General features: G+C 41.5%; 1 protein-coding gene across 1 annotated transcript; it reads right to left on the bottom strand.

Moving 5' to 3' along the window:
- Positions 1-733: 733 nt before the first annotated feature.
- Eif3j (eukaryotic translation initiation factor 3 subunit J) lies at positions 734-23,781 on the bottom strand. The gene is made up of 8 exons (XM_051144515.1): positions 23,717-23,781; positions 23,526-23,629; positions 10,465-10,519; positions 10,015-10,106; positions 6,183-6,297; positions 3,560-3,721; positions 1,956-2,029; positions 734-1,492 (listed from the first exon to the last, which is right to left on the bottom strand). The coding sequence occupies exons 1-8, from the start codon at positions 23,757-23,759 to the stop codon at positions 1,361-1,363; spliced, it is 777 nt and encodes a 258-aa protein (XP_051000472.1). The 5' UTR covers positions 23,760-23,781; the 3' UTR covers positions 734-1,360.
- Between the last annotated feature and the right edge of the window lie 1,330 nt (positions 23,782-25,111).

The following is a 25,111-nucleotide window of genomic DNA, read 5'->3' as shown; positions in this document are numbered from 1 at the left end:
TCAAGTCATTTAGATGGTCCTGCTTTCCACTTAGAAGGTAGTCTACAGAGCTTTGAGGTTCCTAGTGCCTACAGAAGAGAAATTAAAAACAATTGGGGGGGGCGGGGAGGAACCTAATCACAAATTTGGTTAAATTACTTATGACCATCCACTTTTGTTCACAGCAATAACCTGAGTAGTAGGCTCCATTACTCCAAATAAATAGTTCTAGGTACTTAATTGAGCCTCAGCATCTAAACAACAAAATATTTTCCACATAAACAAGGGGAGGAAGGAAGCATCCTCTGTTGCTCTACAGTTAAACTACTGAAGACCCAAGCATCTTGCTTCACCGCTGTAACTACATGAAGCCCAAGAGTGGCAGCCTATACTCTCAACTATCTCTTGGGAGGTAACACAAAATTTAAGTCCTCACAATAGTGATTTTATTAAATTAGTTGCTTTATAAAACATTGCAGATGTCATAATTGTTAACATAACAATTTACCAAACTGTAGTTAACTGGTGCAGTTTGCTGAGCATGTTTTATAAAGAAAAAGAAATGCCAAAACCCTGTTAAAAAGTTTTTTCCATTGTAGCTTAGAAGAACAAGATTTGTTTCTCACACTTGAATCAGGCAGATAGAAACAGAGCTCCCCCCGCCCCCCCCTCTGAAGTCCTCCTCCATCAACAGAGACTGGCTGGTCAATAGCTAGGCAGTCGCTGCAGTGGAGCGTCCACTGCAGTGGAGCACTGTAATAATGGAGAGGGTTACCTTCTTCAGCTTCAAAGATGGAGGGTTTTGGTCATTAAAATCTTAAGTATCAAACTAGTACTTCTTCAGCCACAGTATCTTCACTCTGAGATAAGCAGTCTTCTTCACAACATGTTTTAATATCCTCACCTCAATTTTAAGACAAAGCAATTTTAATACTAGGTGCATCCCACATGCCCTTGCTGCAAACTGCTTTTCTTGACAAGTTATGAAGTAGTTCAAGGAGGTATGGTTAAGGCTGTATTACTGGATGGTGCTGGTAAATACTACACAATCTTTTTGTCATGTTGCAACCTTTGTTTCCAATTTAGTGACTGCTGCTATGGAATCAGATAGCAACAATGACAACATTATTAGGTTTGTTTTGTTTTGTTTTCAACTATGATTTAGTAGCAACTGAGGTTCCCAATTTTAACCCCTTGGCAACAAGATCCAAGTTCCCTCATTTGCACATTAGCACCTGAGTGTCAAGGGGTTAAATAACCAGCACGAAAGATACTGCACGTCTGATTGTAGCATTTGGCAGAACTGAAAGGAAAGGAGGTTGTGCTACATGTTGAAGGGATTGTGGGCAACAGAAAGAAGACACCAGGAGAAGATAGAATGTCACATGAAGTCTTCATAGTCTTGTACATATCCTCCATCATATCCACCATAATCTGCCAGATCGTTTTTCATGGTGGCCTTTAATCCTCCTCCAGGAACCACGCCTTTCTTCTTCTTTTTGGCTTTACTTTGCTAAAAATGAACAAAGAATTAAATTCATGAACTTTCATCTGCTATGGGCCATTTCATCTGCCATATAGCAAGCCCTCGAAAAGATGACCAAGTGGCGTATGCCTTTAATCCCAGCATTGGGAGGCAGAGGCAGGTGGACTGCTAGGAGTTCAAAGCCAGCCTGGTCTACAAAGTTGAGTCTAGGAGAGCCAAGGTTACACAGAAAAACTCTTGTGTCTCAAAAACCAAATGAATGAATGAGAAAGAAAAGATGCCAGAGCCTCTATAAAGGCCTAACCTACAGCAATGCTTGTCTCAGAAAAAAAAAAAAAAAAAAAAAACCACGAATGATGTCTGTGAATGGAGGCAACAGGCACCACGCTGCTGTTCTAACTTAAATTTAAATAGGCTCTTACTATGTGGAGAGAAGCCTGCCCACACTCCACTCTAATGTAAGTCATTTGTGGGCACAGCTTGCACTTACCTTTTCTTGCTTCTGTTTTTCACTGCAAAGCACAGTCAATGAGTTGGTAATCTTTTTCAAGTCATCAATTTCCACTTTAAAAGACAGAGAGAAACATAGTATTAACTTCAATTTTTAAGCATTTTGAAAAATAGTCAAATTGGGTATCCTTCTAACATATTAAAATCATTTGTATGTATTAAACTTAGGTAACTTGGGTGGTGGAGAGATGGCTCAATGAATAAGAGCACTGCCTGCTCTTCCAGAGGTCCTGAGTTCAGTCCCCAGCACACCCGTGGTGGATCACAACCATCTGTACTAGAATCTGATGCCCTCTTCTGGCGTACATGTACATGGAGCACTCATACATAAAATAAACAAAATCTTTAAAAACACACAAAAAAACCCAAAACCAACTTGGGGGCCAGGCATGGTGGTGCACGCCTTTAATCCCACTACTTGGCAGGCAGAGGCAGGCGGATCGCTGTGAGTTCGAGGCCAGCCTGGACTACAAGGTAAGTCCAGGACAACCAGGGCTACACAGAGAAACCCTGTCTCAAAAAACAGAAACAATAAACTTAGGTAACTTTATGATTTCTCCTTCATACATAATCAGGTAACTGTTCAGTCTATGGCTAGGCTCCGTTATAACTCACTAAAGCACAATGCTGAACTCAAGACTATAAAGAACTGTAACTGTGGACTCTGCTCAAACTGCTTCTTAACATCTTCCCTCAGTCTACACAGAGGGCAGAAGAGCACGGCCTCCTGGAGCACCGCCTCTATGTTCATCCAGCAGCAGCTACATGAACATGCAATAATCAAACACACATGACAAGCCTCTGCCCAGGTATGTTCTAGTCCAGGAATTATAACAACTTAGCGGACAACATGTCCTTTATTTATTAAAAAAACAAACTAAAACAACAAAAGTTTTACAGAAAATATTAGGGTTTGGTTAGTAATCCCCAAGGAAAGAAAAACAATACATGTGAAATGAAGAACCACCAGTGGGTAAATCAATCACATTGAGAATCCTCTGCTTAGATTGATCATTCCTCAAAGAAAATACAACTCCTAATTCATGATCTTTTTCTCCATCTTCAACCAATCCTAACCAGTTCAGCTGGGCAACCTGGACAGCATCTCAGTCTTCCATTTGCAAAGTGGACAGCTCCCGGGGGGTCACACTGAGCTCTAAGCCCCTAGGATCCCCGAGTCCCTTCCTTCTATAGATACTCTGTACTCCTTTAGGGGATAATTGGATCAAAAGAACAGTGTTTGTGGCCTCTTTGTCTCTTTGGGAAGCTACCACAAAACAATGAAAGTAGCCTGCCGCCATCTTCACCACAAATGCTCAAATTGGAGAACATTCAAGTCTGTTACATAGCATTAAAACACTTAAAAACAAAAAAACCCACAAAAAACCCAACACCCCTTTCCCCAAGTATGGTGTTCATGTAGTCTTTTTCCCCCACTTAGTTTTGAGACAGAGTTTCTCTGAGTAGCCCTGGCTGTCCTGGTACTTGCTTTGTAGACCAGGATGGCCTCGAACTCACAGAGCTCCGCCTGCCTCTGCCTCCTAAATCCTGGAATTAAAAGGGGTAGAAATCAGAATCACTTACATGAAATACAGACATCTCGAACTAAGGCTTCCAAAAAACTGGCATAATATAGTGATTTTTCATATTGTGTAATTTTATCTTTTAGTAACTTTCCAAACTCTGTGAAGTCATCTCTTGAAGATGGGTTCATAGCATCTATTCCATAAACTGTATTATTAACACCTGTAAGAGAAGGCCTGAAACATTAGAAAGATACAAACATTTTAAGTTTATCAATGAGGGGCTAGTGAAATGGGTGAGTGGGTAAAAGCTTACCAAGAACCATGTAAAGATGAGAAGAACTGACTGTACAAATCAGTCTTCTGACCTTCACACATGCCCTTCCCCATAATAACAAAAATGTTTAAGCTCATGAACCAAGTTGAATTATCAGTGTGTGTGTGTACATACACACACCATGACCTGCATGTGGAAATCAAAGGACAACTTTCAAACTCTTTCCACCAATATGGATAAACTCATGCTGTCATCAGACTTCTTACACACGGAGCCACCACTCCAGCCCTATGAAACTTCCTTTTTAACTACTGGGCTTTTTAAAAACCTGGACCTATTAGAGTTCTCAGAATTCAGAAGGAGACTTTTAAATTCAAAATAAAGTTCAAGGCCTAGCAAAACCTGCCTCAAAACACCAAAAACATTAAAAACAAAACAAAAAGACAAAAAAAAACTAAAGCCACCAACCAATAAATTAATGAAACCTATGGGCTGGGAATGTAGCTCAGGTAGGTAGTGTTTGCCTAACGTGTGAAGCCCCAAGTTCAAACCCCTGCACTAAAAATTAAAAACACGTAATTCTGTTGTCATGAGATTTGTTTTGTGATTTGATTCCTGTTTCAATTTAACAGATTTCCTTTGTTTAAAGAAAAAAAAGAAAGACCTTAGCATTTATTTATTCATCTAAAAACATACTTGAGAGGCAGTGGTGGCTCATTCACCTTTAATCCCAGCACTTGGGAATCAGAGGCAGGCAGAGCTCTGAGTTTAAGGCCAGCCAAGACTACTAGGAGAAACTTTGTCTCAGAAAATCAAAACCAAACAAACAAAACATGCCTGGCACAGTGGTCCCAGCACCCAGGAAGGCAGAAAGAGGCAGATCTGTGAATTCCAGGACAGCCAAGGCTACACAGAGAAATCCTGTCTGTCTCAGGAAAGAAAGGGGAAAAAAAAAAAAACTTGAAAAACAGTAAAAATACAAAAGACAGCCAGGCATGGTAGAAAACACCTTTAATCCCAGCATTCAGGAAGCAGAGACAAGCTTCTGAGTTCTGGTCTACACAGTGAATTCTAGACCAACCAGGGCTACACAGAGAAACCCTATCTCAAAAACAAAAGCCATACCAAAAAAGGGACCACAGAATTCACTAGCTGTCCAAAGAAGGATGTTCTCAAAAATCTGCCCAAGAAAAAGATTAAAAAGGATTAGGTGGTAAAGACACTTGCCACCAAGTGTGACTGCCTAAATTCAAGTGCCTGAACCCAGATGGCAAGAGAGAGCCGACTCCACACGTTGTTCCCTGACTTCCAGAGGCATCCTAGGGTACACAAGCACAATGAATGTCAAAACAAGACAAAACTTTTTACAAAGATGGGAAAGGATAAAAAATAGGGATCCTATAAAATAACCAGCAGTTTTCTCTCAGTGTTAAAACCTGAAGCAGGGCCTTTAATCCCAGCAGACAGATCTCTGTGAGTTTGAAGCCAGCCTGGTCTAAAGAGCCAGTCCAGGACAGCTTATTACACAGAGAAACCCTTTCTTACATGTACTGGCTAGTTCTAAGTCAATTTGACATAACCTAGAGGGAACCTCAACTGAGAAAATGCCATCAGGTCGGCATTTTCTTGGCTTCTGATTTACGTGGGACAGCACAGCTCACTGTGGGCAGTGCCACCCCTGGGTCCTGGGTTCTTTAAGAAGGCAGAATGAACAAGCCACAAGGACAAGCTAGCAAGCAGCAATCCTCCATTCATTGCTTTTGCTTTGCTTCCTGCCCCGACTGCCCTGGATGATGGAATATATAAGCTATAAGATAAACTCTTTCCTCCCAGCTTGTCTTTGGTCTGATGTTTTGTCACAGAGGGTATTGTAAAGGCTAAGAAAAATCACAGAAGAAACAAACCTAAAGAGAAGGCAAAGCCAAAACTAGATATTCTAAATGGACCAACGTGCTAAGCTCAAGACCTATCTAGACTTATGGCAACAGGATGACCCCATAAACAGTTTGGCATTTTATTTCACAGCTACAGACTGCAGAATCTATCCATTCATAAATTTTAGGTAAGAGTACACTTTAATGGTCCACTGATATCTTTGGGAGGCACAGTCTTGCTATATATAGCCCTAGCTGGCCTCCACTTCTGAGGCTCCTGTCTTAGCATCCCAAGTGTTAGGATTATAAGTATCTGTTACAACAATTCCTTATATTTAATAATCGTATGATACTCTAAACAATTACTCAAAAATCTGAAAACTTCTCAAATATAAAAACAAGAGCTTAAAACTCGTTCTAATTTCAATTAGAATCTATGTGTCTTTTTAAAACATGGCTTTTGATCTTTCACAAGTAGTAAGATGGCAGAATTTCTCATCTAGAGTAGCTCAACATTGTACCCACTATCTTACCAAAAGTTTCTTTTGCTAACTCAAGGTCTGACTCTTCCTGTAATTTCTTTAGCCGAAGTTTATCTGCTAACTGCTCTTCAGGTGTTAGCACTTTAGGTTCTTCAGGTTCTTCTAACTAAAAAACAAAAACACAAAACAGGAATTTCACTTACAAAAGCCAGGCTTATGGTGGATACAGTATATTTTCATAGCGTATGAATTTTATGTCAGCATTTACATAAAGAAACAAGCACAAAGCCGGGTGTGGTGGTGCACGCCTTTAATCTCAGCCCTCAGGAGGCAGAGACAGGTGGATCTCTGTGAGTTCATGGCCAGCCTGGTTTACAAAGCAAGTCTAGGATAGTCAAGGCTACACAGAGAAACCCTGTCTCAAACAAACAAAACGAGAGGGGGGTAGGGAGGGAGGGAGCGAGGGAGGGAGGGAAGAAACAAGCACAAAGTGATTTCTGGATTTCAGCATTCTTATAAACACTTTAGATATTAGTTCAATGGTACAGATAAAACAAATACAGAGAAGTTAATCAACTTGCCCATAGTAACAGGAAGTAACATCTAACAGGGGTCAGATTTGAACCTAAAAAGGTAAAGGTTATTTATTTCCCCATCCATTGTTGGGCTGGAGAGATGGCTTAGAGATTAAGAGCACTGTCTGTTCTTCCAGAGGTTCTGAGTTCAATTCCCAGCAACTACATAGTGGCTTATAACCATTTATAATGGCATACATGCAGATAGAACAAATAAAGCTCGACAGTGGTGGAACACCCCATTAATCCCAGCACTTGGGAGGCAGAGGCAGGTGGATCACTGTGAGTTCAAGGCCAGCCTAGGCTACAAAGTGAGTCCAAGATAGTCAAGGCTACACAGAGTAACTCTGTCTCAGGAAACCAAACAAAAACAAAAATTAAAAAGCACAAATAAATCTTTTTTTTTTTTTTTTTTTTTTGGTTTTTCGAGACAGGGTTTTTCTGTGTAGCCTTGGCCATCCTGGACTCACTTTGTAGACCAGGCTGGCTTTGAACTCACAGCGATCCGCCTGCCTCTGCCTCCCGAGTGCTGGGATTAAAGGCATGCGCCACCACGCCCGGCTTTTTTTTTTTTTTAAAGAGTAGATGAGATTATAGCAAGATGAAAGGCCATTGTCATATACTGCCACAGACACTAAACAACCCTTCTAGGACAATACAGAAACATGTATCAGCATCTTAAATATTTCTACATGCTTTTTTTATAAAAAAAGCTTATTATTTATTCACTTTACATCCTGAGAGTAGCCCCCTCTCTTTCATCAAGCAATTCTAAAAATAAGAAACTTGAGATGGGGGCTGAAGAGATGCTCAGTGGTTAAAAGTACTAGGTGTTCTTCCACAGGACTGAGGTTCAAGTCCCAGCACACCCATGTTGACTCACAACCATTTCTAACTCAAGCAGTGACTTACTGCTACATCTCTTTTTACACTGATAAAACAAACTTAAGTTTCCCTTTCCAATACAAACCATTATCAAAAGTAATCAAGAGCCAGCATAAATGAAAAGTCTCTTAATAATTAAGAAATAATCCTCAATAATACCATAACAGGTAAGTAAAAAACTAATGTGAGGAAAAATATAAGTTTATGACGGAACCAGGCTTGTCTTCATCGCATCTCAGTTACCTATTGCATCAGTAAACACAGTGCAGGCAGAACACGACTCCCGATGTGAGGCAGTATGATGCATATGCCAAGATTCCAAGCGTAAGATTAAATCTAGGCAAATTTTTATTTATAACCAGCATTTTAGAGTTAAGTGAAGTTATGAAGCAGTAATCAGACATAGGTAAAGTATTATGCTCTCTCTATAAGACAACTAGCAGGTGAGTCTCTAACGCTGTCAGTAGAACAAGGGGAAGAGAACTGGCACAGAGGAGGCAGTAGGAGGGATCAACAAAGAAGAAGGAGCTAGGAAAGGGGAAGAAAAAAATACTACAGGAGCCAGCACATTAACAACCAAGTGTGATACATGCATGCTCCCTGCTTCAACAGAACAAATCTAAAACACTTCTTGGAATAAATGTGTGTGTGTGTGTATTATACACACATACATTAAGCTTGAAATCTAGAAATATATATAAATTTCTAGAATATCAAGTTGTATTTATGCAATCGTGAAAAAAATCTCCTTTCAGGGCTTAAAGGTAAAATGTGTATTAATTATAATAGTTATGTAGCCCTGGCTGGACTAGAACTTGCGACAAAGACCAGGCTAGCACACAACTGTTAGCACTCCTCCTGCTTCTGCTTCCCAGGCACCAGGACTGCAGGCGTGGGCACCACCACAATTGCCTTTACAACACTGGGCCCCACAACACAGGCCAGGCTAGTCTTGAATTTTATAGTCCTCTAATTCAGATTTCCAATAGTACTTGGATTATAGAAGTGCACCACCATGACTAGTTATTTTCTCTACTTTCATACTCGAAGATTTTTTTTTTAAACAGAAAGTAGCGGGGTACATGCCGCATGCCTGTAATCCCAGCACTCAGGGAGGCAGAGGCAGGCTATCTCTGTGAGTTCAAGGCCAGCCTAGTCTACAAAGTGAATCCAGGACAGCCAAGGCTACACAGAAAAACCGTCTTGAACTCTCCCAGCCAAATTAAATTACTAAAGGTATTTCCATGTTACATATGAAAACATCTCTACAATAGAGTACATAAAAGCAAGTGGAAACTATACAAGAAAAGAAAGCCAGTTAGTGATGTAGGTCTGTAATCTCAGTTATTTAGAAGTGGAAACAGGGAAATCAAGTTCAAGGCCTGGGTTATAAAGCTGTCTCAAAAAGATGTGGAAACAATACATATAGAAACATAAAGATAACCTTGGAAAGATAAGGGACAATGTTTACATTGGGATAGAAAGAATAAGTAAGACTTAGGATTGCTTTGTAATAATTGTTTTATGTTTGAATTATGAAAATGTTTCCTATTAAAAAAGATTAAAGCCGGGCATGGTAGTACACACCCAGCACTTCGAGGGTAGGGACAGGGAGATCCCTGAGTCTGAGGCCAGCCTGGTCTACAAAATTAGTATAGACAGCCAGGGCTACTCAGGGAAATCTTGTCTCAAAAAAGCAAACAAACAAATAAACAAAATAAATGATTAAGAATTGATACTGCAATATTTCTGGATCCTGCTGCAAATCAAGAATAAAACCACTCAAGACACAGGAACAGAGACTTCTGATGTCTTGCTCAGTACATTCACTGTGTGTAACTGACTACAAACAGCAGCAGGTGGGCTGGGGATACAGCTCAGTGGTGGATGGATCACTTGCATGCAAGAAGCCTTGAATTCAATGCCAGCACTGAAAGAAAAAATAAGTGCAAGCAAAAAAACTTAAGGGCAGTCACTGCATAATATAACTGTTCTGAATGTGCAACTTAAAGTATTTTCATATATAAGACTTCTGAGGCTGTGGAGAGACAGCTCAGCAATTAAGAGCACTGTTTGCTTGTCTCGAGGTCCTGAGTTCCATTCCCAGACACCACATGGTGGCTCACAACCATCTAAACTAGGATCTGATGCCCTCTTCTGGCCTGCATGTGTACATGCAGATAGAGCACCCATGTAAAAAGACATTTTTTTTTTTTTTTATTTAAAAAAAAAAAAAAAAAGACTTTTGAATCCTATTTTTGCAAAAGTCACCAATCTGTTCTAGGATTCTCCTATCTTATGGTATGTCCATTTTGTCTTTAGAGTCCTTCAAGTTGCTAGGCACTATTTAAAGCCAGTTCAGACACTATACAACTACAAAATATGAATTCTATAGGCATTTTAGGAAAACTGACAGAACTTACCCTCTTCTTAATCTCTTCTTGCCTTTTCTTCTGCTGCCGTTCTTTCTCTTTTATCTTTTCTGCTATTTTTTTCTTTTCTGAAATTTTTACTTCTGAAAGAAATATTTTATTTACAATTATATTGAATACTTTCTAGTCTATAGCTAAGGCAGTCATGAACCTTCCCTACTTTTCCAGTCATATGGTGATATTCTGAAAATGAGGAAGTGCTGATGCTCTTCCTTTTCCTTTCAAATCTGATCCCCAAAGATCCAAGTATCTCCCTGATACTTCCTTTGGATAAGATTGTTCAAATAATACCATCTCCTCTCCTCTTTTTCTCCCTACAAGATCCAGCAGTCAAGCAGAAAGCTAACAAGTATATAATCTGATTGAGAGGAAGAGCAGGTAAAAGAAAAAAATAAATAGATATATTTAGGTTAAAACAATGAAAGAGTACCAATGGCTCACCTGGTTTTACTTCTGCTTCCTCTTTATTTTCATCATCATCATCATCCCAGTTATCCTGAAGACAAAAACCTCCATTAGTAATTTCATACTTTTCTTTTTCATGTGATCTCTATGGTTAACCTAATCTTATAGAAAAACTTGTTCTTTTGGTATCAGTCTTTATAGCAGTAAGGCCATAGCTAAGGGTTTATCTTCCCATTTTCCAAGTCTACTTTTGTATTTCAGGAGTGTAAGAAGTTTCACAGGCTTCTCTTTTGGTTTGTTCCTAGTATTCTGTAAGCTCTCATGTTGCTTTTCTAAGTAGGTTTCCCTTGCCCCAATCAAGCTCTATAATATATATATTTATGTTACTAGGTTTTGAACATTAATAGTTGAAGTCCAGCATAGCCCTGGCTGGCCTTGAACTCCTGATCTTTCTGCCTCCACTTCCAGAGTGGTAGGAATACATGCCACCACACCCAGTCTTTGAACAGTAATTTTACCACTTCTGTTAGATATATCATCAATTCTTTACAGTTTTCTAATCGAAAAATCTGCAATGTTTCAAAATTGAGCCCAGTGCCACAAGGCTGAGTGTAATCCCAGCTACTTGGGAGGCAGACCGATGTTCAAGGCCTACCTCTACAAAGTGAGTTTAAGGCCAGTTTGGGCAACTTAGTGAAATCCTGTTTCAAAATTAGGTGAGAAAATAGAGGGCTAGGGAATATGGCTCAATGGTAAAATGCCTGCCTAGTCTGTACAAGACCCTAGGCTCAATTCCCCAGTACTACCAAAAAAAATAAAAATAATAACAACTGAAAATTCCAATTCTGACCCATTGAAAGATCATTGGTTAAAACAGAAAAAAACATTAAAAACAGTGTATAAAGCGGGGCAGTGGTGGCACACACGTGTAATCCCAGCACTTGGGAGGCAGAGGCAGGCTAATTGCTATGAGTTCAAGGCCAGCCTGGTCTACAAAGCGAGTCCAGGGCAGCCAAGATAACACAGAGAAACGCTGTCTTGAAAACAAACAAAAACAAAAAAAAGTGTATAAAATTATTTTTCAGCTATATGTATAAGGTATATCTAAAACAAAAGAATCTAACGCTTACTTGGGTCCCACCTGAGACCTATCATTACACACATACATATACACCTCATAATCTGAAAGAATAAAATCATAAACTGGAAATATTTCTGGCCCCCAGTGTTCTGGCTAAGGATATACTGTACAACCTGCACCATATCACCTGAGAACAGCTTCTGAAACAGGGTTGCACTATACACACTAGGCTGACCTTCAGCTCACGGATCCACCTGCTTCTGCCTCTAAGTGATGGGATCAAAGACACACAGGCCCCCACTCCAGTGTGACTAATCCTTCTAATTGTACTACCTCAATCTCCAGCACACTAGTGAGCAGGAACAGAGATACTAGGCACCTTTGCTTTGTTCTTCTCTTAATGAAATTGTCCCCTGAATACAGTAAAATCTAGGAGTCATCGGCTATTGCTACCTCTGGGTTTGCACTGTCAGAAAATCTCACAACAAAGAGTTTGCATGCTTTCTTCTAGAATGTATATTGTTTCATTTTTTAAATTTGCATCCCTGATTTATCTAGAGTAAAGAAACCACAGATCTAATTTCATAGTTTTATCAATTAGCAAGCTGCCCAGCATCAGTTATGAAAAAGTCTGCCCTACTGTTATTAAATACTAAAAATTTGAACATAAGGTCTATTTCTGACTTCCTAACTTATGCTACCCATTAGTGTAGCTACCCATTACCTCTTCATTTATCAGGAGGCTTTTTGTATGTTTTGAGACAGGGTCTCACTATACAGCCCTGGCCTTCCTGTAACCTGCCATATAGGCTAGGCTAGCCTAAAATTTGTAGTGATCCTCCTCCCTCTATCTCCTCAGTAAACAGGTATAGATGTAACTAACACCCCACTTAGTACCACGCTGCTTTCATTACAGAAGTTTTATAGTATGTTTAACGTCTGCTAGGAGTTGTTCCTCCTTTCAGGATTTTTAATGTTTCCCTAGCATGTTTGTTTTTCCATATAAGCATTTATATCCACTTATCTAATGCAATAAAAAGCACACCAATTAAAACAAAAGATAACCAAGCTAAAATGTATAAGCCTTAAAATCAGTTGCTGTCTTATTTTTAGTTCTGGACAGTGTCTTACCTATGTGGCCCAGAATGGCATTGAACGCATGATCTTCTTGCCTTCCCTTACTGCAGCATTCTGGGATTGCAGGCATGTGTATACTACCACATTATTTAACAGTTTTTAGTCTATCAAATAGACCAAGTATTCCACTCTAGTCAAACTGAGAGTGGTCACTGTTTCAAGCTGTATTGTTTACAACACAACCACAGTTTATGAATCAAATTACATAATACTTTAAAGTATTAAAGATGAGTCAAGAATTAGACCTTTAAGGCTCCGGATCCTTAAGTTGGGTAAAGTACTCTGAAGTAGACCTACACCCTACTTTTTCTATGCCTAACTCAATCATATAAACCTTTTTTTTGGGGGGGGGGTGCTTTTTGAGACAAGGTTTCTCTGTGTAGCCTTGGCTGTCCTGGACTAACTTTGTAGACCAGGCTGGCCTCGAACTTACAGCGATCCGCCTGCCTCTGCCTTCCAAGTGCTGGGATTAAAGGCGTGCACCACCACCGCCTGGCTAATCATATAAACCTATTATCAAACACAATTCCTAAAGACTATAGAATTATGAAGATTCCAATTTAATAAGCATGTAGACAGCCCTCAATTTAAACTGAGCTTTATAGGTAGAACAGTCTCAGCCACCACCAAGTACAGTATGACACGTCATTTAAAGATGAGCCAGAAGGAAGGTGCAAAGCAGGAAGCCCCAATGCTAATAGAAGAGGCAAAGACTGACTAATATGCCACAACTATGACACAAATACAAGCTTCTAGCTTTATAGCACTACAGATCACAGATCTAAATCAATCCAGGCATATACACTAAACATCAATTAAGACAAATGTGTACATCCAGCATTCAAACCGGGCTTGGTGATGCATGCCTGTTACAGCACTGTGGGAGGCAGAGGCAGGTGGATCGTTGTGAGTTCAAGACCAGCCTGGTCTACACAAAGCAAGTCCAGGACAGCCAAGGCTACACAGAGAAACCCTGTCTTGAAAAACAAAAAAACAAAACAAAACATAAAAAACAAAATAAAAACAAACAAACAAAACAGCAACAACAAAAAATTACAAATCAAATGTTTGTATTATCTTATTATTGTACCTTACTTCTTACATCAAAACTGTAGTACAAAAGGAACCGAAGAGCTAAAAAGAGTTAACTATCACTTACTCCAGAGTCTTTAACATGCTGCTGCTTAGATGGTGCTTCAGATAGGAGGGCCATGTGTATTTCTAGGAAGTGCAGATTTAAAACTGAGATAACAGCAGTAATAGCACATATTGAGCATTTATTTACTTTGCACTCACAGTTATGCTAGGAGTTTTTCCATGTTGGAACATTAAAGTTAATCCTCATAACACTCCTAAAAGTAGGCAGCATCTCATTTTACAGAAAAAGAAAACTGGCCCAGATATAGCCAACATGTTATCTCAGTAAGAAACACTACGGGGACTTGCTCTGAATGAACCAGTGACACAGAACATAACTTCCCTGAGTCATGGAATATAAAGTAAGTAAAAACCAGTCCCTCCTCTAAGACCCTCTAAGATCTGCTCTTTCAATTAGTACTAGAGCAAGCTCCCTAAATGTTGGGAATCTCGTTTAAAAAAAAACAAAGGTACATGCTAATATGTAAAATATGTCCAGATATTAGTTGCCTACAGTAGATTTTATTTTGCTTAAAAACTTAAAGATACTGATCTTCAAGCTTCTGTTTGGTACCGTAAAAAACACCACCTTGATGAATCCACCAACACAGAGAAGCACCCCCTTAGTAGTTCATCCACATCATCACTATGTCCTGTCCCTATCACTCTCTGGTTTCCCACAACACAAGACAAACCCAGCTCCTATCCAAGCAAACAGGAGGCTACCTAAAAATTCTCCATCTCATCACAGATTCTGGCTTGGAGGGGGCGGGGCTTTATTTGCAGTGGGGTCTTACTGTGTAGCTTAGGCTAGCCTTAAAGTCATGATCCTCTTACTTCCACCTCCAGAATGCTGGGATCTATGTCATGTGCTATCACAAGAGGCCAGAATAGATATTAGGAACAGAAGAAGCTGTTCCTGTAAATAAATTCTAGGCATAGTCCTGACACCTGCCTCAATGCACAAAGACCATGAAAAGCAAGGCATGTCTTTTACCCTCATATATGCACAAAAAACCTGCCCTGAAATTGCTAAAAAAAAAAAAAAAAACTTTCATATCAATTCTCTCTTTCTCTCTCTCTCTCTTTTTTGTTTTGTTTTGTTTTTTGAGACAGGGTTTCTCTGTGTAGCCTTGGCCATCCTGGACTCACTTTGTAGACCAGGCTGGCCTCAAACTCACAGCGATCCGCCTGCCTCTGCCTCCCGAGTGACATATCAATTCTCTTAAGAGAGCAAAGCTGGGCGTGGTGGTGCTTGCCTTTATTTCCAGCATTCAGGAGGGGGGAGGGGGAGGGCGCACACACAAATAGCTGGCATTATTGGAAAGGGCTTGGCAGCTTTCCACAGAAATTTTTAAAATTTTGGTTCCTTAGTTATGAAATTAGCAGTTCCTGAAAAGTAAATGTAGAGTATATAATGTCTACCACAACTGCTATAGCAAGACTGGGCAGATTGTTCTGTAAACATGAGGACTTTGTAAATGCTGCCAAGTTTTTCAGATAAAATGTCAAAAGTGTTCCAAGACATCACTTCAAATAAGACCTAAGTGGTTCAAGATACAACCTATTAATATCCTTTTAAAAATACGTTTCCCAGAAGCTGGGGATATCGCTCAACTGATACAGCACTTGCACAGGATGCATGAGGTCCTGGATTCAATGTCCATTACTGAAACAAACGTGAAACCCTTGAGGAATGTGATTCAGGTATCCTTGTGGTTTACGCCTGTAATTCCACCACTTGGAGAGCAGAGACAGGAGGATCGGGAGTTCATGGTCATCCTCTGGTACCTGTGGCGTTCTAGGCCAGCCTGAACTATGAGACTGCAACAAAAACATTCAGGTTGCCTTTCTAGAATGGCCAGCTTCTTTAGAAGAGAAGCTGTTTATAATTTACTCATGTACATAATACTCATGTCCTACAAATGTACACCCAACATCATTTGATTCATTTCTTTTTTTTTTTTTTTTTTTTTTTTTTTTTTTGGTTTTTCGAGACAGGGTTTCTCTGTGTAGTCTTCGCCATCCTGGACTCACTTTGTAGACCAGGCTGGCCTCGAACTCACAGTGATCCACTTGCCTCTGCCTCCCTAGTGCTGGGATTAAAGGCGTGCGCCACCACACCCGGCCTTGATTCATTTCTGAGGTGTCTGCTTTCAAGTTCAAAACCTATTTCCTAACCAAACACAACCAAGTACTAAAGCAAAACAAAACTTTTAAATATTATTTTTTAAATTTTCTAATATTGAGCTGGGCAGTGGTGGCACATGCCTTTAATTCCAGCACTTGTGAGGCAGAGCCAGGTGATCTATGTGAATTTGAGGTCAGCCTGGTCTATAGGGTGAGCTCCAGGACAACCAGAGCCATTACACAGAAACAAAACAAAATTTTTCTAATATTGTACCTGGCAGTTGGCTGGTTCTGCCACTTTTATAATACTAAAATGTGAGGTGTCACATGCAATGAGAGAACATACTGAAGGCGGGAATGTTTTTCAACTGCAGCAAGGCATATTTATAGATTATGAAATGGGAAAGCTTCAAAAGAGCAGTTGAAACTGCTTTGCCCCATACCAAAAGCCCAGAAGCTAACATATACTTCTTTTTTCCCTAAATTGGTTTAGATGCAGCAAAAATTCTTTCTGAATATAAGGCAGAGAAGCCTCAAACACTGAGTAGATTACCCTGAATTTATCCTCCCGCGTACTGAGATTGTAAGAGGGCCCCACTAACACGCCTAATTTATGTAATGCTGGAAATAGAACCCAGAGCTTCCTGTATCCTAGACAAAGATTCTACCAAATGAGCTATATCCCCAATCCCACAAGATACAACATAATTTCTTTCTGAAAAACCAACTTCTTAGTAGTCTCTAAATTATGTAATTTCTGCTCTTACACGGCCTCAGAACTGACAGGGTTAGCCTTCTTATAAAAATTCAGTTTTTAAAAGAAAGCTAAAGGTTCTACCTTTATAAAATTTTTATTTATTTACTTTCTTTACTGACCATAGCCCCATCCCTCCTCACCTCCCAGTTCCACCCTCCCTTCATCCCACCCCCCCATCTTTCTTAAACCAAAGTTAATTGTTTCAGTAAATTCTACTCCATTTAATCCAGTTTTGTTCCATTTCAATGTCTACCTGTCTCAAATTCAGAGTGATTACCAATCAATTCTACTTTAAATTACTTTAAATTCCTGGTTAAGCAAGATCAAGATAAAAAAGCTGGCTAGGAGTGGTGGCACACACCTTTAATCCCAGTGCTGGAAAGGCAGAGGCCAGTCTGGTCAACAAATCCAGTTCTAGAACAGCCAGGGCTTATACAGAGAAACCCTGTCTCAGACTAAATAGATAAATAAATAAGCTGAGGCTGGAGCTGGAGCTGGAGCGACGGCTCAATGGTTTAGAGCACGTGTCGATCTCATAGAGGGCCTGACTCACAACTGTTAACTCCAGCTCCATAGCATGTGTTGACCTCCATGAGCACCACGCACAGTGCACATATACACATGCAGATAAAACATACATATAAAATTAATCTTTAAAACCCCAATACCAAAACTAAACAAGTAACTTATTTGCAATGGCCCAGTACAACAAACACAATAAATAAATACTGTTTAATACTTTTCAATAAGAAACATACTTCTTGAGATAACAAATTCCAAAGTGATCTTCTGATTGCTATACATAAAATGTGGCATGTGTGCCCACACACAAAAACAAAGCTTTCTAAGTCAAAACTTGCTATTTCACAAAAATCATTACAGTACTGAAATAATTGGGATTTTCTTCACAGTAATTTGGTTGAAGGCCAGATGGCTCCTTCACTCCTACAATCCTAGCACTTGGGAGGCTAAGGCAAGAGGATTGCCATGAGTTAGTTATAAGACTAGCCTGGGCCACAGACTAAGACTATCTCAATTAAAAAAAAAAAAAAAGGATGATAACTCTTGTCATTCAGTTGAGCAGAGAAAGGTGTTCCATGAAGAGCTTATTAAACTACTTATGTTTGTAATTTTCAGTAAGTTAAAAAAAATATATACTCAGCCAGGCATGGTGGCACATGCCTTTAATCCCAGCACTTGGGAGGCAAAGGCAGGCGGATCTACAAAGCAAGTCTAGGACAGCCAAGGCTACACAGAGAAACCTTGTTTCGAGAAAGAAAAAAAAAATACACACACAACTCTCATCAAGATACAAATTTTTAGCCAAGCATAGTGCTAATGCACTTGTAATTCCAGCTGAGGCTTTAAAAAGGCTGAGGCAGGAGAAGCTTGAGAGTTCGAGTCCAGCCTACTATATACAAACAGACTGCCCTTCCCACCTCCTAAACAAAACAGGGCTGGGGATATAGTTCAGTTGGTAGTGTCAAGACATCTTGAGTTTGATTACTGGGACTACATAAACCAGGCATGTAGTATGTAAAAGTAACTTTTACACACCTGGCTGACTTATTTAATCTGGCTTCTCTATCGGCCTAGGATTGCTCTACTTGGCCTCAAACCTCTTTCCTTCTTTCTTTTTAAGTGTAAAACTGCCTCAAGTAGTTTACCTTTTCTCTCTCTTGAGAGTTGGGCATATCATCTCTGATTCTTCACTTTTTCAGCCACTCAATTTAACATCATTTTCAAACATGAATGTTTCCTTCTACAAACTAACCTTACCTTGATTGTTTGGGATTAAAGGCCACCACGACTGGACCAAAGCTTTTCTTTACCTGAAACTTGCTCTATACCAGACTGGCCTTGAACTCAGATGTTTGCCTTTGTCTCCTGGATTATATTCCAGCAGGATCACATAGACCTAGATCACCTTTGGATGTGATCTTTTGCCAAAACAGCCATGTTCTGAATTAACATGCCTCTACAATAGTGCATACCAGTAATCCCAGCACTCGGGAAGTCCAAGCCAAAAGATCATAGTTCCAGGCCGTCCCTAGGTACACAGTTTATCTATCTATCTATCTATCTATTGGTTTCTTGAACCAGGGTTTCTCTGTGTAACCTTGGCTGTCCTAGACTCACTTTGTAGAGCAGGCTGTTCTCACAGCCATCCACCTGCCTCTCCCCAGTGCTGGGATTAAAGGTGTGCACCACCCAGCCCAGGGGCTTTGTTCCACCACCACCACCACCACCACCACCCCCCCCCCCCCCACACACACACAGTTCATTTGACACTATCCTGGGCTACAAGATAAACTGTTTCAAAGAAAACAAAAAAAGATACCTATTTTCTGGCAAAGGTCACTTACTGTAATCACACTTTTTTTTTCTAAAACATAGATCTCGAAGTGGCAAGCACGTATAATCAAAGAATTTGGAATGCTTAAGCAGGAGGATCCAAACTGGAGGTCCTGGCCCAAAAATAAGATATAAGAAATAATCAAAAGAGCCAGGTGCAGTGGTGCACACCTGTAATCCCAGCACGGGGGCGGGAGAAGCAGAGGCAGACGGGTCTCTGTGTGTTCGAGGCCAATATAGTCTACAAAGCGAGTCTTGGACATCCAGGGCTACACAGAGAAACAAAAACAAAACAACAACAAAATGAATAAAATAAAATATAGATCATGTTCTTCAGAAGTGCTAAAATATTTGAAAATGTCCTTACTTCCAGATTTACACTATTAATTTGGATAGATCCTTAAAGTAAATGAGTAAGTAAATGCTTAATGCTTGGTTTTCACCTGGGCCAGTTCTCTGAGTTCTTGTGCAATAAATTCTACAGTGCAGCTAGAAAAACACATGGTTGAGGACTGAAGATGTACCTCAGGTGGCAGCTCACCCTGGGTTCTATCCCCAAGTTGGCACAACATGGGAGTAGTTGCACATGCCCGGAAACCCCAGTACTCAAATTCATAAAAGCAGGGGGATTAGAATTCAAGGTCACAGAATTCAATTGGCTACACACAAAGGTAGAAACAAGCCTGGGGTCACATGAAATCATGCCTAAAACAATTAAACACAAAAACAAAGCAAAACATAAAGAAGAAAAAAAAAGGGGGTGGGGGGAGCGGAAAGCCCCGAGACAGCTGAAAGAAGCCAGAAGTTTCCTCTAAAAATCTGTACACCTTTTGAATAAACCTAAGTTGTAACCTGTTCAATTGGAACATAGGGAATCCAATAAAATGCTTTTAAAGTTGTGCTATCACTGTAGTCATATACACAAAGTAAACCATTCTTCCCACTACCTCTGCATGTCAGGATAGTAAGAAAAGGTCTAATTAAATTAAATACACCGGATATGTACCCATGCTCCTTTGGTCTCACTTTAAAAAAGTATCTACCTATCTTATACAAAGACAGAGATGCCAGATGCTGGGCGCCTTGGAGCTAAAGCTACAGGGAGTGGTGACAGGGCGTGCTAGGAATTTGATCATGGCCTTCAGGAAGAGACCACTGCTCTTATCACAGAGCCATCTCTGTAGCCACTAGTTCTCACCTGGTTTTTTTGTTGTTGTTCGCTTGGTTGGTTGGTTTTTTTGTTTTGTTTTTTGAGACAGGGTTTCTCTGTATAATAGCCCTGGCTGTCTTGGAACTCTCTTTGAAGGCCAGGCTGGCCTCAAATTCACAGCAATCTGCCTGCCTCTGCCTCCCTAAGTGCTGGGATTAAAGGCGTGCACCATCACAACTGGCAGTCTCACCTCTTTACTGGGAAAAAGTCTATCCTTTTCCTCCATGAATATCAAGTGGTCTACAAGCCAGGTGTAGAATTTTACTCTATAGAGCACACACAGTGGTGCTACCACAGGCACTTGCCACCCCTCCAAACAAAAGTATATTTTAAAATTTCATACATTGAATTGTCTAAGAACTATGATTAATTGACTTCATGAAAACTAAGCCTTGCTTGCATACTACCACAAAGAGATTAAACACTAAAGCAACAGAATTCAGAAGTTTGGTAGTATAACTTATGCTCTGCAAGGTGACAAATTTTAAGTCTAGCAAACCTCTGAAAGGCAAAAATTCATTCAATAATCATGATCACACAAAATTCATATATAAACACTATAAAAATACTTAAGCAGGGTGTAATGACACACACCTGTAACCCCACCACCCTAGGAGGCTGAGGTAGGCGGATCTCTGTGAGTTCAAGACCAACCTGGTCTACAAAGGGAGTTTAGGACAGCCAAATCTACAAAGAGAAACCGTCTTGGAAAAAAGAAAGAAAAAGAAATGATAAAATGTGGCATAATGCAAACCACAGATATTAGATTTTACCAGCCTAAATATTTCCATTAGGATGAAAAAAGGAAAACATCACTGAAAGTTCGTATTTATTGTAGCATTACTTAATGCTTATTTAAAATACAAAGTAACTCTGATGTTGGATCTCAGCATTCATGAAGCAAAGCCAGGCAGATTCCTGTGAGGTTCAAGGCAGGCCTGGTCTGTAGAGTGAGCTCTACACCATCAGAGCTACACAAGGAGACTGTCTCAAAGCAAAACAAGCAAAAAACAACAAAGTAACTACGTAATGCAGGTCTCCTTATGACCATTTACATATTAAGAAAGTATAACTTGCTTATGACCACAAATCTAGAAAATGCCAAAATAACATTATCTGATTCTAAAACCCAGGAGTCAAAACTATTTTTATACACTGTACCATGAAGACAGAGATAAACCAAATTTCAACACTACAACATGAAGGACAAAATCAGCTCCAATCTGAAACATCAACTTCAAATATTATATAAAAGAAATGATTATGGTGCCTGGTATGGTGGCTCATGCCTTTAATCCCAGCACTAGGAAGGCAGAAGCAGGCGGATCGCTGTGAATTCGAGGCCAGCCTGGACTACAAAGTGAATACAGGACAGCTAAGGCTACACAAGAGAAACCCTGTCTCGAGAGGGGAAAAAAAAAAATGATTACGTACACAAAGTAAGTGTGCACTGGAGGAGTGACTGGACAGCGTGGTCTTTATAGTACCTTACTTCTAAGCCTCAAAGAAAAAAATTAGCTCTAACACTTAGACTTACAGTGGTTCTCAACTGGTGGATCTCAAAAAAGTCTTTCACGTGGGTCACAAATCAGATATCTGGCATATCAGATACTTACATTTTGATTCATTACAGCAAAATTACAGTTATAAAGTAGCAACAAAAATAATTTTATGGTGGGGGGGGGGGTCACCACAGCACGATGACATGTTAAATACAAGTTAAAGGGTCACACACAGCATTAGGAAAGTGAGAACACTGTGGGCGGTAAGAATTACGAACATCAGGATCAGCACCATTTAGATTCCATAATCGCAGGTAGATATCATATGGCATCGTTATAGACAATTTGAAACAACTTTCTGGAACTTGTTCCCAGTTTACCTCATCCCCTCACCCTCTTATTTTTGTTTTGAACCGACTCCCATTCCTTATTTTTAACCGTGTTAACTTCATAAAATGTCTTCACTTCCACTACCTAGGAAAAGTGAGATTTCAAAACTGACAATCTGCTATGATGTGGCAACAAAAGGCTGGTAACAAACCATTCCCAAGTGTACAGAACAGGTAACCAGAGCATGAAGGTAGCCAGTCAATTTTTTTTGCCATTATTAGTTTCAATATATGCAAAGCTCACTTCATTCCTCAAAATCAGGCTGTCTGGTAAGGTGGACATACACTTCAACAAACTTCAGAGAAAAGATGAAAAATCCAAACAGTACTATTAAGTTCACAATGATTACCTAGCTCAAAAATTTGAGCACCAGCAGAAAAATTTACAAGGTACCAGATTTATCAAAGGAAAAAAAAAAGGTTTTCCATTTCACACAAAACTTTGTCTGCACAAATATAACAAGACTTTGAAGACTTCCCTAGTAAGTCTTACAATTATGGAGGTGAGACTTTTGTGCGGGGGTTTTTTGTTTTTCTAATGATCAGAGAAGATAATGACATCTAGGCTGTGACATGAGCCCGCGGGAGCCCGTGAATAGAGACTCGAATTTACAAGACAAAAGTAAAACAAAACAAAACAAAACAAAAAAAACCATTGGCCCTTGGTCTACCACAAACACCAAATCTTTGGTATTTTTCTAGGCCTGTCCCAGTGTAGATGAAGAAGTGTTAACTCTCCATTTTTTCCCCCACAGTTCAGTTTTGTCCCAGGTTTCTGTCCACCAACCCGCTGGGTGCCTCAGCGCTCGGTTCATCCTTCTTACCACAGGGTGGGGGAAGGGAAGAGCTAAAAGTTGTTCCACTGTTCCCGTCCTAGCTTAGAAAATCCAAGGTAGTCAGTCCTGCATTTCACCGCTGGAACGAGCTACCGGCCTTCAGGGTCCCTCGCAAGTTCCTGACACCGGGAGACCTCAGCTAGAATCTAAGGCAGAGACGGGGGCTCCCGACTTCCCATATGGGACAAACACTGAAGCCGAGTTCCCAATGCGCTCGGCCCCGTTCCGGTGGGAGGTTCGGGGCTGCGCAGCCAGCACGTGGGCCGACCCCGACTGCTGCTGTCACTTCTCGCCGCCAGTTAGGCTCCAGGCCTGAGAGGGGACCCTCAGCAAAGGGCCGGAGCCCGGGCCAAGCCCGCCCTCGGCCGAGTCCTGCCGCCGGGCGAGCCGCCGCCTGCTGCCCACATGGCCGGCCAGCCGACGGGACCAGCGCCCCGCCGGCCCGACGCTCACACGGGACCCACGGCCCGCAGGCCCGGGCGGCGCCCCGGGGGCCCCGAGTCCGCCCGCAGCCCGCGCCCGCCCGCCCGCCCGCGTAGCCCGGAGCCCCGGCCCGCACCTACCTTCACGTCCTCGTCCTCGTCCTCGCCTTCCCAGCGGTCGCCGCCGGCCGTGCCGCCGCCCGCGACCTTCCGCACCGGGTCCTCCACAGAGAACGTGTCCGCGTCTACGGAAGAGAGCGAGTCGCGTTAGTACACGCGTGGGAGCCAAAGGGGCCGCCACAGCCCGCACTCGGGCCGGAACTTCTGCTCACCCCAGGAATCTGAGTCCCCCGCCGCCGCTGCCGCCGCCGCCATCTCGAACTGAGGGGGAGAGGGTGGGGGGCGGTGGTGAGCGTGTGTGTGTGTGTGAAGGGAAGACCTGCGAAGAGTTAGCGCGGCAGAGGTGAGTCACTGGGGTGGCTCTCGTTGGCCCGCGCGGGGCAGGCTGGGACTGTGGCTGACTAGGCGCCCAGCCCAGGCTCCACCCCCCTCGGGCGACGCGCGCGGCGGGGCGGGGCAGGGCGAGGCGGGGCGGGGCGGGGCGACACTAAGCGAGGAGACGCGGCCCCGGGTAGGAGAAGGAAGTGCGCACGCGTGAGTCGGGCGGTGCTCGCTTGGCTGCGGGCGTCGCCCATCATTAGTAGGCTGGGAGCTGGCGGACGAGCAGACACGCGGGGCGGAGGGAGCGGTCAGGGCGGTCCTACGGCATCCTCCTAGTATTCTGGCCCCTAAATCGAAGTCCACACCTAATTCCCAAGGTTTTCTCTTCCCGTGAGCCCCCGGAGGCAGGCACGGTGATTCTTTGGCGAAAACATTTCGGAATTCCGTGATCTGTGTTAGGCGTATGCTCTAGTTTGTCTCAAACCGGTAGCAAAATAGTTATGTAAACAGATTTCGACACAGTGCGATGGCTGCAACAGAAAAAGCATTATGAGGTTACATGTTAAAAGGCAGCATTAACGACGGTGGAGGTTGCAATTTTCTTGCCTGCTGTAGGCACTGATGAAGTTTTAGAAGCCAGTGACATGCTCCGGTGCATTTCGGCTAGACAGAAGGCTTGTGGTCCTCACCTGACAGAGTGCAATAGAACTGGTAAACTGATGATAAACAACCTAAAAGGAGCAAAAAAAAAAAAAAAAAATTTCCCTTGCCACTGGGGACATTAAGAGACTAGCTGGTGTGGTGTCGCACGCCTTTAATCCCAGCACTCGGGAGGCAGAGGCAGGAGGATCGCTGTGAGTTCGAGGCCAGCCTGGTCTACAAAGCGAGTCCAGGACAGCCAAGGCTACGCACAGAAACCCTGTCTCAAAAAAAAAAAAAAAAAAAAAAAAAAAACCCCAACCAAACAAAAAGGTTTAGATGGTTTAGATATATTGTTGGTTAAATTAATAGCCCAATATACTAATAGTAAAGTCTTAAAAGATAGTGATCAGCCATTCTCTTAATAGTTTCCATTTATTTTGTATGTTTGGTCCACAAATAAACATTTCATAAGGTGATCTTTCAAAAAATGTTATACAGCTTTTTTTTTTTTTTTTTTTTTTTGGTTTTTCCAGACAAGGTCTCTCTGTGTTAGCCTTGGCCGTCCTGGACTCGCTTTGTAGACCAGGCTGGCCTCGAACTCACAGCGACCCGCCTGCCTCTGCCTCCCGAGTGCTGGGATTAAG

Source organism: Acomys russatus, chromosome 4 (genome assembly GCF_903995435.1).
Source record: "Acomys russatus chromosome 4, mAcoRus1.1, whole genome shotgun sequence".
NCBI lineage: Eukaryota > Metazoa > Chordata > Mammalia > Rodentia > Muridae > Acomys > Acomys russatus.
Note: the sequence above shows the minus strand (reverse complement) of the source record. Positions and strands in the feature narration are given on the sequence as shown.

Coding starts and splice junctions, on each gene's coding strand:
- Eif3j (XM_051144515.1), bottom strand. CDS start 23,759: ATGGCGGCGGCGGCAGCGGCGGCGGGGGACTCAGATTCCTGGG. Junction 10,520..23,525: donor ACGAGGACGAGGACGTGAAG/GTAGGTGCGGGC, acceptor TTTTGTCTTCAG/GATAACTGGGATGATGATGA. Junction 6,298..10,014: donor AAGAAGAGATTAAGAAGAGG/GTAAGTTCTGTC, acceptor TTTGTTTTTTAG/TTAGAAGAACCTGAAGAACC.